Source organism: Ambystoma mexicanum, chromosome 1p (genome assembly GCF_040938575.1).
Source record: "Ambystoma mexicanum isolate Mex_15411 chromosome 1p, UKY_AmexF1_1, whole genome shotgun sequence".
Lineage (NCBI taxonomy): Eukaryota > Metazoa > Chordata > Amphibia > Caudata > Ambystomatidae > Ambystoma > Ambystoma mexicanum.
The window spans coordinates 472,675,612-472,691,054 of NC_090921.1; the positions used below are offsets into that span (position 1 = coordinate 472,675,612).

The 15,443-nt window shown below is 43.7% G+C and overlaps 1 protein-coding gene across 1 annotated transcript in view; it reads right to left on the reverse strand.

Annotated features, from left to right (window-relative positions):
• The window catches only part of RAB8A (RAB8A, member RAS oncogene family), a 262,885-nt gene that overhangs the window by 131,694 nt on the left and 115,748 nt on the right, over window positions 1–15,443 (reverse strand). The window contains exon 5 of the mRNA XM_069649328.1: window positions 9,245–9,334. Within this exon, the coding sequence (XP_069505429.1) occupies window positions 9,245–9,334 (90 nt within the window). The remainder of the gene's footprint in view (window positions 1–9,244; window positions 9,335–15,443) is intronic.

The window sequence follows — 15,443 nt, forward strand, 5'->3', positions numbered from 1 at the left end:
GTGAGGTCACTGGGCTGGCAAGTTACAGAGAAGAAACAGTATACGAGCAAAATACAGAGAATTTCGCAATGGGCAGTAAGATTTGACTTTTTTGCACAAAGCAAAAACAGCAAGATTTGACTTTTTCAATCTTGGAATTGGATGTTAGCAAAGGGTTTTAGGAAGCACTGCGCAGCAGTAGGACAACATGGGAGTAACAAGCAGAAAGAACAGCGATAGTCAAAGGCAGTAGAAGCAAGTCCATAAGGAGGGAACTAACCCATAGTTCTGGTGGTGGCAAAGTCAAGACAGTCCGGATTTCTTAGAGGAGTGAGGTGGAAGCATCATTGTGGTTAAGGTGCAGGGAGGACCCCAATTAGCGTTCCGGAAGCAGACAGGGAGCAGACAGGGGCCTTGGAAGTGGGCCTTTGCTGAGCGGGCCGGCTGAAGCCTGCCGGTCCCCGATTGGATGTAAGAAAACACTCATCAACCAATGTGAGTGCAGCACAGGGAGAGGTGATTCAGCACAGGCTGCCTACACAACAAAGAAAACCATGGCGGCCATCTTGGAAGGGCCAAAAACAGTCAAATAAGCAGCAATAGTAGGAAAAAAACGAGTGCTTTCAAAATAGCAACGCAGCTCCAGGTATTAAAAGCTCAACAAACGGCTGCACAATGAAAATGCCAAATAAAACAGTCCTTTCCAACAATTATGCAAATTTCCTCTATTTTTTTTCAAATTTCGATTTTTCAGATTCAATAATTCCCCAGGAGGTGCAGTAATGCACAGAAAGTGCACCTACCTAATAGAATGGTCAGCAGCCAGGCACAAACTCCACATGTGCAGGAGAACAACAGATGGCCAGGAGGGTGGAAACAGGACCTCACTCCCAGTTAGAAGCAGATGAAAGAAACAAGTTCCAGCCAGTGGGCCTTGGTGAGAGGGCTGGCTGAAGCATGCTGGTCCCCGATTGGATGTAAGAAAACACTCAGCAACCAATGTGAGTGCAGCACAGGGAGAGGTGATTCAGCACAGCCTGCCTACACAACAAAGAAAACCATGGCGGCCATCTTGGAAGGGCCAAAAACAGTCAAATAAGTAGCAATAGTAGGAAAAAACGAGTGCTTTCAAAATAGCAACGCAGCTCCAGGTATTAAAAAGCTAAAACATGGCTGCACGATGAAAATGCCAAATAAAAAAACAGTCCTTTCCAACAATATTATGCAAATTTCCTCTATTTTTCTTTTTCTTTCCAAATTTCGATTTTTCAGGTTCAACAATGCCCCAGGAGGTGCAGTAATGCACAGAAAGTGCGCCTACCTAATGGAATGGCCAGCAGCCTGTGCAGGAGAACAGATGGCAGGGGGGGTGGGGGGGAGAGCTGGAGGGGGGGGACAGGACCTCACTTCCAGTTAGCAGATGAAGCTGGGATGCAGGTTGGCTCCCTGCCCCTTTAATCTTTGTGTCCGATGTAAATAGAGTCCCTCAAGCCTGGTTTCTCACGAGTTGGGTGGTTTGAAAATAGCCTGGCTAGCTTACGCGGACAATGTTCTAGTTCGATATATCACATATGTACTTGAAAATTTGCAGGAGATAAAATGGCCTCCTTATAAATCCCCTGAATGCTAAAATTCTTACTTTTCCCGCAGTATGAAATGTGTCCCTTCAGTGTGGCCCTTTGGGAACGTGGTCATTAGATACTCTAAAAAAATGAAATGGGTCATACTGGTAAATTTTATTTCAGCTGTCCCAGTTTACCATAATCTTTGACAGATTCTATCTCGGAAAGCAGCTCTTATCTAACGAAATATTAAAGATGAATCGAAGATTTGGGCGCTACTCTATTAAGCCAGTTATGAAATTCTATGAAGGGAAATTCATTTGCACGATTATCTATGTTTTAGAGGCTTATATTGATATGTTGGCTAAATGGTTGGACTTTGTTGCAAAGATCTGGAGAGGGGTTCTTGGTGTATCAAATGTAGTGCCCCTTGCAGCACTCAGATTTTAATTTGAGCCCAATTTCCATTGAAATCATGTGTCCAATGGAAACTGTCTTTTTAAAAAATTGCTTTGCGCAAAGTCCAGTATTGTGAACTTTTTTTTTTTACAAGACAGTCCTGCAGTTGCAGTTCTAAAAAAGATGATGCATAATTACAGTATTTCTTGTAAAACACTGCATTGTGGCTGTTTTTCAGTAAGTTTAGGTTAATATATCTAAATCTTATACTGTCACCTAGATTTCATTTGGTTTGGGAAGGTGCATCATACTGACGAGTTAACGCTTGATAATGTACATTATCTCATGGCCAAGTGCTTTTAATGGCAAACCTAGTGCTGCGGCCTTCTGATTGCATACATGTGTGTCAAAGCGGACCCCAAACTCATTGGCATTCTACCTTATCACCCTGTTTATTTATACCAGATACCCTGAAAGTGAGATGGCCGCAAACGTCACCTAACTCACCCAGTACTCTGCCTGCTATGCCATCCACTCTGCGTAGTCTTACTTTCTTCCCTCTTACATGATAAACATACAAAACTAACTAGATGTTAACGCAAAGTAGTGATCAATAGTTCCATCCAGTCTGTGCATTTACTGCAATATACCATGCGCAGTATGTAGACGCAAGATCTTGCTTTGCTCTACGATTAGGATATTATATATTAATGCCTGGGGGAAGAGGCCAGGAACACAAGTGGAATCGGTGCCCCAGGAAACATCTCCACTGGAGTGCCTCACCTTGGCCCCTGCCCACACACCTGTACACCTCCTGGCTCACACACAGGTCCTGGAAATTGTTGTTTCCAATCACGGACATATAGGTTTAATTTCTTTTTAAGGGAAGCATGAATGGCACAATTCCTTAAAAAACAAACGAAAAAGTATCAACACCCCAAATGGGGCTTGAGTGCCAATAGCAAAAAACACAATTTTCATGGGGGTGCAGGACTGGAAGGCTGCGCTGGGGTTTACCTGCGCTTGAGGTCCTTTAGAGGCCATGCCCTCCCCCGAAAGTGGTATTTAACAATATATTGAGAACAGTTGATATTAATGACAGGCAAGGGCCATCTGGTCTACCTGAGCTTGACATTTACCCTGCATGGCAAAACACCATACTACGTATTTAGTCTCCAGCTAGGAGTTTCCTTTAACATTGTGAATACACTTTTGAATTTCTCCTTACATGTGATGAGGCAAGCATGGAATACACTGCCCTGTGCAGCACCAACTGCACCCAGATAAACAGAGCCTTGCACTGAAAATTGTTTTCAGAACCTTTTTCTATTTATATAGGTCCATTCATGTAACTAACCGTTACATTTTACAGACACTCATTTCACATGCCTTACTTCAGCGGTGCACAAAAACACTGTATTGCTGCTCATTTTATGTCTTGGGTGAAAGAACTTCTGGTGACAAAACGATCAGTGCAAATTGCTAATCAATTAAGTTTATCAAGAACAATTTATTAAGCACACTAATTAAATTTTTGAAAAGCAATGTATGCCTTGTCCTTTCTTGTCCTTTCTGGGACTAGTATGTAGAGAATGTGCCCTACCCATTAGGATGATTTGAGAAAAGGGGTGAGTGGGGCGGGAAGGGGGAGGATGACATTGGAGGTCTAAAAGAAAATTAATAGGATTCAGGCGAGGTCGACAGACAACTGGAGGGAATCTAGTCAGCCACTAAAGCAAAGTTCATCAAGATCTAAGTTGGGATATATTTTATTTAAGAACTTTTATACAACACTGACCTTCCGCAGTCGGTCCCACAACACTTAAAGTACAAAGGGAGGTAAAAAAAGTCAATATGTTGTTCAGAATAGGAGAATTGGGATTATAAAAATACTAGCGGGTGGAGGGGGTTGGTGGAGACTGGCAGGATTAGATTGGGGGTGGGGGAGATTAATACAGGGTAAGTAAAGTATTTACATAGGATTGACAATTCCTCAGACATGTTATTTGAAATGTGTCATGGTGAGGACAACAGATGCTACAAATTCACGTTATAACATTTCTTCAATATCACATGGGCCTGCCCAGGAAAAATCAAGCTTCTGGAAAGGGGTACTTTGGGATCGCTGAAGGTTAAAAGGGTGGCCATTGAGTAACATCTGTAAACAGACAGTTGAGGAATTGGGTGGAGAACGATGCAACATATGGAAGGACATGTATGCTGGGTTCTATACATCAGGACCCTAGCTGGGATGAAACGGCACTGTACTAGAGACTACAGCAGGGGTACAAATGTGAAGCTGCCAACTACTAGTCAAGCATGAAACATCCCTGCCCCCCCCCACGCCCGCCCAATCCTTCACATACTCGAAACTATTTTTTACCAAACTAAATCACAAGCCAATGGCAAGTGAACATTTTGAGGACACTGGTAAAAGGGTCACATAACAGACACAAACAGAAGTATAGACTATTAAGGGCCAACTTGGAACTCACCAAGATGTGAGGGTTACATGAAGTGTCTGCTGGTTGGATAGGGAGAGGCAGAAGCATTCATTAATTTGTTGGAGGATCCCCAGCTGTGCTCCGTCTGAAGATATAATCCTGCAGGTTCCACGCATTCTGACCAACCTAACTGCACTGTTGAGCCCCTGATAGGCCTATGCAATGTCCTCCTTTGCCTCCTGCTTTTGAGTGGGGAAGCCAAGTATTTTCTTTTGTCTCACACAGGGAGATATCCAGAAAATGGCGAGAGAGCACGAGAGAGCGCCAGAGTGCGAAGACTGTTCCCTGAAGGTGATATTTAGGAAGTAGACACTGATGAGACATGTGACAGCATTTGATAAAATGTGTTGCGATGGGGGATGAAGTAAGCAAGGGGAGGTAAGGGAAATGGGGAATAAAAAGGCATTGCTTTGGTTCAAAAGGTGAAAACTTTTATAAAAACAAATACACATTCAGTAATGCCAGATGAGGTAGGGGCTACTTGTCTGGGATGACGAACCAAAACTTTTCAGGACAGTCCTGAGAAATCAAAACAGCAGCCTCTTCTGGGGTTTAAACTGGCTCTTCCAAACAGAGAAAGACCGCCACTTGTCAGCTATTCATTCTTCTGAGGGGAAAAAAAGCAAGTACTGGCAAAACAGATCCTGTACCATGATGGGAGTTGTGCTTGCTCTTTCTTGCTTTTTGATGTAAATATAGACCTTGCGGGAAAATAAATCCTTCAGGCTGCAATAGAGGAATTTTGTACGCAGGTCCCTGGTACTGAAGCACTGCGTTCAAGGCGGCAGCAGTCTCTCCCAACCTGCAATGGATGATCCAGCAGTACCGTCCCTTTCTGTTCTGGGGGATTGAGCCAGGGTAGGTAAGGCCTGTACATAGCACAAGTCGTTAGGCCCCTGTGCAGCCATGACCTTGTTGGGTGGGGAAAGGTGGGTATTGGTCACGTGCACATTGGTCTGTCTCCATGTTAACAAGATTGTCTGAATATATGAACGGTCCCTGAATAGATGTTTATACAGCGCACAAACGGATGATGAGACTTCCTGCCAGGTAGCAACAGATGCTCCTGTGACCTTCAACAAGCCCAATATGAAATCCATCAATATTCTGAGACTGGACCTCGTCCTTTCACCTGCATGTGCTGAAGGTACCTACTCGCACAACGCGTCATGATACCTGCACAGAATATATGCTGGCCAAACACATGACGCAGGCTCTGCGTGGGTAGCCGTGAAGGGACATGTGCACCAGATACATGCAAGGCTGGTGGTAAAAAGGTGGTGAAAAAATACATTGAATTATGAAGTTGTTAGAAAAGAGTATGAGGCACAGGACTAACTTAAAAAATAAGTCATGCAGGTTAAAAAGAAAACCACAAAGACAAGGATGCGAGGGGCTGCTTAGTGGTTTGGTCATTTACCAGACCACTAAGTAGGAAAACAGGAACTCAAGACTGAACCACTGGTGCCCATTATATACCAGGCATTTTACATTCAAAATTATTATGCAACATTATGTAGCATCTTTTAAGCAGTTTTCTGACCAGGCCTACTGCAGGCTATCAACTGATGGAGCAATATGAACTTTAGATTACCTCACGCCCCAAAACAATTTAACAGGTTAGTTTCGACGTATTCATAACAGGCCAGTCTCCATTTATGGGATCTAAGGCTGGAGAACGGGTTAAAGTTCTACGGATTTACACATTGGCTACCAATGATTACCTGGACTCCAACATTCTCTCTGTCCTCATCCTACTTGATCGCTGCTCTGCTTTCGACACGGTAAACCATACCATCCTGCTCAATCGTCTCTGTGACAACCTTGGTATCACTGATCAGGTTGTGGCCTGGCTGACCTCTTTCTCTGATCGACCCTCACAGGTACAACTTGGGTCCTTCCTATCATCTATCTTCCCCTCTACCTCTGGTGTTCGCCAGGGGTCTAGCATCTCACCCTGGCTTTTCAACCAATACCTGACAACTCTTGCCTATTGCATTTCAATTTTCTGTTCAAATTTCCAGTGCTATGCTGATGACAACTCATTTTCAGGCTTCCTTCAGCCACCTCCCCCCCGTCCCGCCCTCATCTCCGATTGCCTAATCGCCATTCAAAATTGGTGTGCCACCAACGATTTTTTGTCTAAATGCCAACAAGATTGAGATCCTCCTCATTGGTACACCTTCACCATCCCATCTGCGAGGCAAAGAACCTTGGGGTCATCTTTGACTCCACACTTTCCTTCTCTGCACACATCGTACTCTGCCTTTCCTCTCCTTCCCTCAGACGCTCACTGTCTCCCAAGCTCTGGGTCTCTCTAGGTTGGACTATTTTAACAGCCTCTTTCTAAATCTATCTGCCTCCACTCTCCACCCTTTATAACTAATCCGGAAACGGACTGCAAGAACTGTCATTGGCTTCAAGCCCTGGGGTCGTATCTCTACAGCTCTGAAATCCCTTCATTGGCTCCCAGTGGATGCAAAGATTAATTTTAAAATCCTCTGCATTGTCCACAAGGCTTTCTGGGGCCTGGGTCCAAAATACCTTCAACTATTCCTCCGTAAATACCTCCCCTCTCGAGCCCTTGGCTCCTCTAACTCCCTCAAGGTCAATCGTTTTTCAAGAAAATAGCTGGGGGTAGATCTTTCCTCGGCTGCGGTATCGCTTTGGAACAGCCTCCCTGCCACCTTGAAACTTGAGAACCATCTCCAGAAGCAGCTCAAGACCTTCCTCTTTGTTTCTGCCTCTGCCCCTTTTCTCCCCTGCTGATCCGCTCTCGGCACCGGGCACCTGGCCACCTTCTGTTCGTCGGGCCCAGGTACCTGCTCACCCTGCCACCTTCCTGCACTGCCTCCTGGCCACCCCTTGCACTGGGGTCTTTATCTCTACCCATACAGTCCCCTGGCCGCTTTTCTTCTGCACTCAAATACCCACTTTCTGACTAACCTAGCACTTTGCCACTTGCTGGCTGCACTACCACTGGTTGCCTTGATTTATTTATTGTACTTTCATTTATTCTGTTCTCTCCAGTTACGCACTTTCCACTTCTTCCCTCCCTTTTCCCCTTTCCCATGCGCGCTCTTAAATCACTGGGCCTAGTAAGATTGTTTATTTTTGTTCTCCCCTGTTCCCTTCTCTTCTCTTCCCTTCCCTTCCCTTCGTCATGCTCTGAAACACGTAGGGTATGAGCGGGATATAAATAAAATATATCATAACTGATATAAATAAAATATATCATAACTTTGAAGTGGCTATCAATCACCAAGTTCTATCTGATTCCATTTGCTGCTTTATTCGACAAACTTATGCTGGTTAATGCAGGCCAGTTTAACTGTGCGAGTGGGTCTTTGTTCACCAAGGTTCTAAGACTAAATGCCAGTTTATCAGTAGTTCTCGGTGTGCATTTGTTTTCCCATTTTTTGATTGCAACAAGGGGCCGGAAGAACCCCTTCAATCCTCGCCCTTAATCCCCATCCCCATCCTCATTCCACAATACAACCACCATTAACCATGCACAGTTAATCCCATCTTAAAAGCCTGCAGCAAAGTTGGAATCCCTGCAAAATGTGCATGCCAAGGGAAAGTGGTGAGCATAATGCATGCAATGTGTGAAATTAGCTGGCATGCTGCAACTTTCCTCTGTTGTCTTCATCCCCTATTGCATCACTAACAGTGTCATTTGATATGCCAGATCTAAATACTTGCACAACATTGGCAACCTTTGCCTCCCATCGACAATCTTTCAGCGACAAAAGGTGCTGCTTCACAATAGAAAGTTAAAAAAGATTGGTCTCACGACACCTACACTGGGTAATGAGCACTGCAAAGAGCTAAGCCGAAAACTCACTGGTTTGTTCAGGCCTTATGACAAATGTTGGACAATATGCCCCATGGATTATCTCCGTATCTAAGCGGCAGACTAAAGCCTAGAATCCCAAGCATAAAGAGGAGTATATTATTCATTCAGTAATTCCTTAGGTCCCAGGACTGCAACCTTGATTTAGTTTTCAATGGTTCCTCCACTACATTTTGCCTCCCTTCCCATCCTCCCCACTGCTTTTACTCCCTTGTGCTCTGAAGTGTTTGAAGCATGTTTTCAAACCCCCGTAAATAAACAAACGGTGTGGGGCAGAAGCGATAATCTGCTACCTGTGAAAGTACTAGGAGTCTTGAAAAGCAACAAAAGTTACTTACAGGTCTCCAATAGCCGTAGGGGACAAATAGATACTTCCGGTATACCCTTGTATCCACTAATACGTGAAAAACACGAGTACATCGACAAATGATGCACTTACTAAGTGCTTTTACTTCCAATACTCATTTTTTTATGTGTAATTCCACTTACTTTAACTCAAAGCATTATCCTTCCATTTGCCATTAGTCTGCACACATGTTCCTCTCCATATACTCTACCCTTGCACCTCAACTTCATTCCCCAAAACCAAAATCTGCAACCACTATCCCCAGTTTGACTTCCATTAGCATGGGTCTCCTCCAAAATACTAAAATGATAAAGTGGAAAGAGGACAGCAGGCTAGAATACAGTGTACAGTGGGGGAGTGGGCGGGGTTCGGCTTGTAGTCGGTTATGAGGGGGGTGAAGGATTGGAGTTCTTGGGGATTCCAATTGAACCTTATGGCAGAAATGTAGTAATCTGTGGTGGCAGAAGTTCAATCTTCATTAGAAAAAGCAAAAGTGAACTGGATTTCTGGGTTAGAGCAAATGGTTACAAGCGTTTCAAGTAGAACCTTTAAACAACAAATCACTGCATACAAAGATGTGCAGAGAAAGCTTGCTTACCTTCTCTCCCCGCTCTTTGGAAACTTGTCGTTTCTCATTCACATCACATTTGTTCCCAAGAATCATCTTTTCAACGTCAGCCGATGCATGCTAACATAAAAATGGTAATGTATTATGCATACTTCACAAATGTGTTTATTTCCGAAAATGTCTTCCCGTAAAAGAAATCCAGCACAGCAAATATAAATCATAGGTACACCGTACACTCCCACAGAAATTCTGATACATACTTTGATCACGTATGGCAAAGACAACTAGCAAAATTCCCCCCACCAATAATTTAATACTAAACAGCAGGCACAATGCTGGTTAAGATGCAATAAAAGCCTCAATTTCATTGAACCTGATTATTCAAATTTTAACAACTGTCGACAATTATATTTTTATATAAAACATAGCAAATAATAAAATCATATGCAGGCCCAACACTTCCACAGCTAGTTACTGATTTCAAATTGTAATCGCATGCTGCAAATAGGATCAAGAAGTCCAGGTGACCAATGAAGATTCTCCACCTAGCAAGAAACAATGTCGATCTACATTGGAATATGCCATGATTTTGTAGGACCATAGTCAGTGTTCTAGTCAGAACAGCTGTGTAAGCAGCACAAAACAACCAAAGTGAAGATCGTCACAGCTAGCATTACAAGCAAGTAAATCTTTTCTCATTGCAGCACCACTCCAGTTGGAAGTAAATGCCCTCAATGGAATGCAGTCAAATCTTGCTCTCGTTATAGGTTTTTTTGCAGAGACTTTTGGCCAAAATAAATATCCTTCTGTAGGATTAAGAAAATTCATGTGCCTACGATTAGAGAATAGCAGTGATTCTTTATTGTTGGGAAGAATTTTAATTTCTGTGCCAATTCCCTTTAATCTTAGAGACCCGCAGTTATTTTACTGGACTCTGGGCTTTTTCTTCATTTTTACTCCTGAGCGAGTGGGGCCTTTTTCGTCACTCATGTGTTTTCCTGACTATGATTTTCTAGGTTCCTTACTGTTTTATGGAGTCTGGTAAACTCCATAGGCATCGGCTTTTGCACTGTGAAACACAGCTCCTTTTGTGCAGTGCCACAGAGGAGTCCCTTAGACTTCACTTAATGTTTTAACTACATTTTCTAGGGTGAACTACTGTTCCCAAGAATAGTAAGATGACCCCATCCTACTTACCTTTACTTTATGGGTCCAGCGCAAACCACCCTATGTAGAGTGCAGGGGGTTACATAGTAATGCCTTTCACCCATTCTTCATGTAACATTTCGTTACACTAACTCACTTGAAATGCTGGTGGCAATGTTTTTTTTTGTTGCTACCTAGTGACATGCATCTTCAGGCTGATGCCTCAACTGCAGTGCTGCACGCAAGGGGGCCCATTTTTTCAAAATGACAGTCTTTTTTTTCGCCATTTCATGTTAGTTTCTTCTGGGCTTTTATTCTGTTTGCATCAAGTTTGAGTCCTTTGTGTAGTTTGCTTTTGGCGGGCTTCAGCCTTGAACCCCGGCCAGGCTCCAGTGCATCTGGAAAGGCAGGAAGTGAGGAGGGGGGGGGGGGGGGGACCCAAAACTTTCCTGTCCTTTGTCATCTCTAGGTGTTCCTGAGTGAAACCAGTTCCAATTGGCCGGCTGGCTGGGTGTCCTGGAGGACAGCACCCCGGTGTGTGATTGACAGCCTAGTGCTGTGAATGTGACCTTGCATAAAAAGTGAGGTTTTTGGGACTATAACCAGAGTGGACCACTGGAGGACAACATCCGAAGCAGAAGACAAGAGAAGATGCCAGCAGCAGCCTCCTGGAACGCGAAGTGCCCGATGAAGCCCTGCAGCTGTGCGGACCCCATTTTCCAATCGACAGGTAAGACCCGTAAAGGAAGACTTCCTCCCTTAGACTGGTGGGACCAACTAGCCTTGAGACAAACTATTTTGGCGCAACACCCGACTTGCTGCATCTTTCCCAAACTGCAGAAGCCCAATAAACGGGGTACCTCGACCACTTGTGAGTGCATGCATGGGCTTCCGAAGTCCCAATCCAGCCAGATCTTCATGGGCATCCAGAGGACCCTCAGAAGCAAGAAAAACGCATCCACAGTCCACTCACCGGAGTAGAGCATGGAGGGATCAAGGAAATCCTAACCAGAGCTTTTAGTTCTTTGTTGGCGCTGAGAAAAAGGTCCCAAAACCACAAAGCCACTGAATAAACGGGAAATCCATTGCAGCAGAGTCCATTGCTGCAGAGTCCCCCCTCGAGTGCTGCTGCAGGAGCGTGCCAGAAGTCTTCCCTTTCGTCACCATGACCAAGGACCAGGAACAAGAGACCACTGCATTGCATTGTGCAGGCAACCAGCCGGAACACCCTTCATTTCAAAGCTACTGTGAGGCTTGGAGTATTTTATCCTTTGCCATTGGGGGTGCTTCTTATCTTTGGGAGTGTGACTCAACCCTAGACTAAATTGACCTGAACTTACCTGCATTGGCCTTACAGCTTGTTCTTTCCAAGGGTGGTGACTCTTTAGTCGCTGTGATTTTCCTTTTTTAAACTGACTATTTAAGAACGTATTTCTAAGAAGATCATCAGAGCTTTTACTTTGTCCATTGACACTGGCTGGCCTGCCTCCCTAAATGGCTCCTTCTGAACTTATTGGATTTGCCAGTGCGTGTTCCCTTCGAGGTTTTAAGATTTTAATGCTGGGATAATAGACTGCCTGCAACCCTTTGGAAGAATCCAACTGTTCTTATAACCTATAAGTATGTTCCGATCCAACCCTAACCTTTCCTTCTTTAAAAGTGATACTATATAAATGCTATACTGACCTCAAATAACGTCACCTCTGGGTGCTGAAACATGTGTAACATGAATGAATTACTCTCCAGTATTGTTACCTTTTTGTAAAGAAACCCAAATTATGATTAATGTTACAGCTAATTACTGCTTTTCAAAGAATGCTTTAAATATCTGTGTATTAAAAAAATATATAACGAAGTGTGTAAGTGTTTATTTACCGATTCCATTGCACGGCCCTACAGCTCATATTACCCCTCTTAAAATGAGCATGGCTGCTCAGTCACACTACCAACTTGTGTAGTACAAACCTATATTAAAAGGAGGGTTAACAAGAGAGAAGTCTTGTGTGGTCCCACACCAGTTGGACTGCACTAATTCTTACCCAACATTTATTTTCACACATCAATATTGGAAGACCTGAACATAATTTTAAAATGGGAATTACAGCGGTTCAACATTGTCGGACAGATAGCAATTACCTGCATGGACGTGGGTCAACATTTCGTCAATCTACTTTAGCCATTGTATTTGATGTGTACCATTTTTACTTTGAATACGGTTTAAAAATTGCATTATGTCTGCTTTTAGATTTGCCAAGTACACAGCCAGTGGTAGCTTCAGAACCAGTTAAGTCTTTCAGAAACCACATACCAGTTTCCAGGTGTACCGCATAGTTAGGGTGTTGTACGAAGGGCCAACATTTTTTTTTTTATTTATTCTCAAGGACTTCTAAAACAAAGGTTCGAGAAGCCCCATACAGAAGTACCATATAAGCAAATTTTACTTTCACAGTATACACCTCCAGGATCATGTTCATAGGTTGTGCATGGCAAATATTGGTGAAACAAGTGATTCCATTCAGAGACTGTTTCATTCTGAATGCACGTTTCTTTATGTGGCGAATACCAGTCAGGTGTGATGCGTAGCAAAGTCCCAAAATAGCCAAATTCTTTGTTTTCAGTATAACATTTAAGGACTTGGATTTGTTTCATTGCGTTATGGCAGACTAAAACGTCTGGTCATCAGTATTAAGTCACAGTGGCTCATAGAAACGGTGTATGGATTAAAGTTTAAGAGTAAGCGGAGTGCGCGCAAGCAATATGGTATCACCTGCATAAGCTAACCTACTATATTAATCAAAGTTTCTTCCAGCTAAATATATAGGCAAAATAAAGGCACCAGGAAACACCCCATGTGCACTCTGGTATCAATAGGAAAATAAGAGTTGCACCGACCTTGGCTGCTGCTTTTCACACATGCCTTGCCGGGTTCGCAATTGAGATTCAATGAGCAGGTGCTAAAACCAAGTCCTGGGTGTTGGGCATCACTCTTTAGGCAGGACCGATTGAAGGGAACCAGGAGCTACCATATATGCCCCTTTCACTTGAATGAACCATTGTGTTTACATGCATATTAGATGTGTTCCAATTCTTTATTAAAATTCTCAAATACTCATTTTATGTCACATTTACATGTTAATGCAGCAATTGGCCCTAGGAGCCAAAAGGTAGCTCCTTGTAGCTGTTGGTTTCAAGCTACCAAGACTATGCAAGAAGCAGGAGATATAGTTCCCAGCTCCCCTCAATTTCGAACCCTGTCTCAGTACTTTCATGTATTTCAATGAGAATGTTCAGAATGTCATTTTGTACTTTAGGGCCCTAATCATCCATAGCTTAGCTCTGTTGACTTTGTCAAAAGCTGTGCTCCAGTCCATACAGGCCCGATAAATTGGTTTGCTCTTAAGGAAAAGGAGCTTGGCCACAATTAAAAGTCAAATTAAAGGCTTGCTCACTAGTCCCCAGATGTGCTCGAAACTCAAGGTGGATTTTCAAAAGGTATGTTCCAATTGTATATCCATTGTTCCATTTTATTCAGACGCACTCTACAAGATCTTGAAATTCGAATTAAGAAAGGAGATAGGCCTGTGGGCTGATTGGCCATCTCTCCTCCCTTTCTTGAATATGGGGCTAATCAACGCCTGTTTCCACGCTATCAGTGATCTATCAGTTTTAATGATAGAGTTAAAGGCAATAGTGGGTGTGTAAATCTAGGGAAAAGTCTTGCAGCCAGAAGCCCTTATTCCTAAGAGGGCGTGGATGTAGCTACTACCCTATATGATCATGACTATTGCCTCCTGGAGAGAACAAAGGCTACAGTTGTCACAAACCATATGATCTGTTTGCAAATAGTGTCTGGGATGAAAATGCACACCCGAGAGAAACCCCAAGAAGCAGTCTGTCAAAGCTTAATGTTGCAGCCCTCAAGTGATTAAGCGGCAGACACTTCTCTTCGAATCACAGGATAGCTTCAAATTCAGCACCAAATTTCCTTTATATTCTCCAGGGTATACCTAGAAGACCTTACTACTCCGATGCCATCAACTACACCTGAACTACTGCTAGACCCCTGGAAGACAGCAAATTCCATCCTGAATATTTCATCTTGGGAGAATTTGGCAGGTCTTCGGAAAGGCATCCAAGCAGTTCCCCAAGTCCCAGCTTTACTAATGGCCATATGGGATACATTACTCACCGTAATCGTATTTCTGATGCTTGTATCTGCTTAGATTCACATGCTGTGCATAGGCCGACATCTAGTGGAAGCTGCGGAGTATTACAGTTTGTTTTTCGAAAGTCGAAAATGGGCGTCGACACAGGCGTGCCAGTAATACTATCCCTAGTGTGACGTCCACTGTACCCAAGATCCCTCACGCGTGTAGGATCCTCAGATTGTATTTTTTCTGACATGAGGAAGCATGAGGAGTAGCGTGAGTACAGATAATCCAAGCAGATAGACAGAAAAGGTAAGACTACAAGCAATCATGCGCCTTCTCTCGGAGGGGAGGAAGGGTGGGTCGCATGTGAATCTAAGCAGATACAAGCATCAGAAATACGATTACGGTGAGTAATGTATCCCTTCTGAGGCTTGTGGAATCTGCTTAGATCACATGCTGTGCATAGATTAGCGAGCAGTACCAGAAGAAGGAGGTGGGATGTGAGAAGGGTCATGAGCAAACAGGTGTCTTAGAACCGCTTGTCCCACTTGTGTATCTGTCTTGGAATGAGTGTCAATGCAGTAATGCTGAGTAAAAGTGTGAATAGAGCTCCAAGTAGCCGCTTTGCAAATGGTGTCGAGGGGAACATTTGCAATGAAAGCCAGAGTGGCACCAATGCCTCTAGTAGAGTGGGCCCTTGGCGTAAAAGGCAGAGTCTTGTCAGAAAGAGAGTAACACAGCTGTATACAGTTGATAATCCACTTCGAGATAGCGCCCTTAGAGACGCGATCCCCCTCTCTGCCTGTAGCTACGGAGACAAACAGTTGATCTGTTTTCCTTAGCGGTCTGGTTTTATTTACATAGTATAGGACCGCCCTACGCACATCTAGGGTGTGTAGTTTCACCTCAGCCGAGCTTTGCGGGTTCTGGAA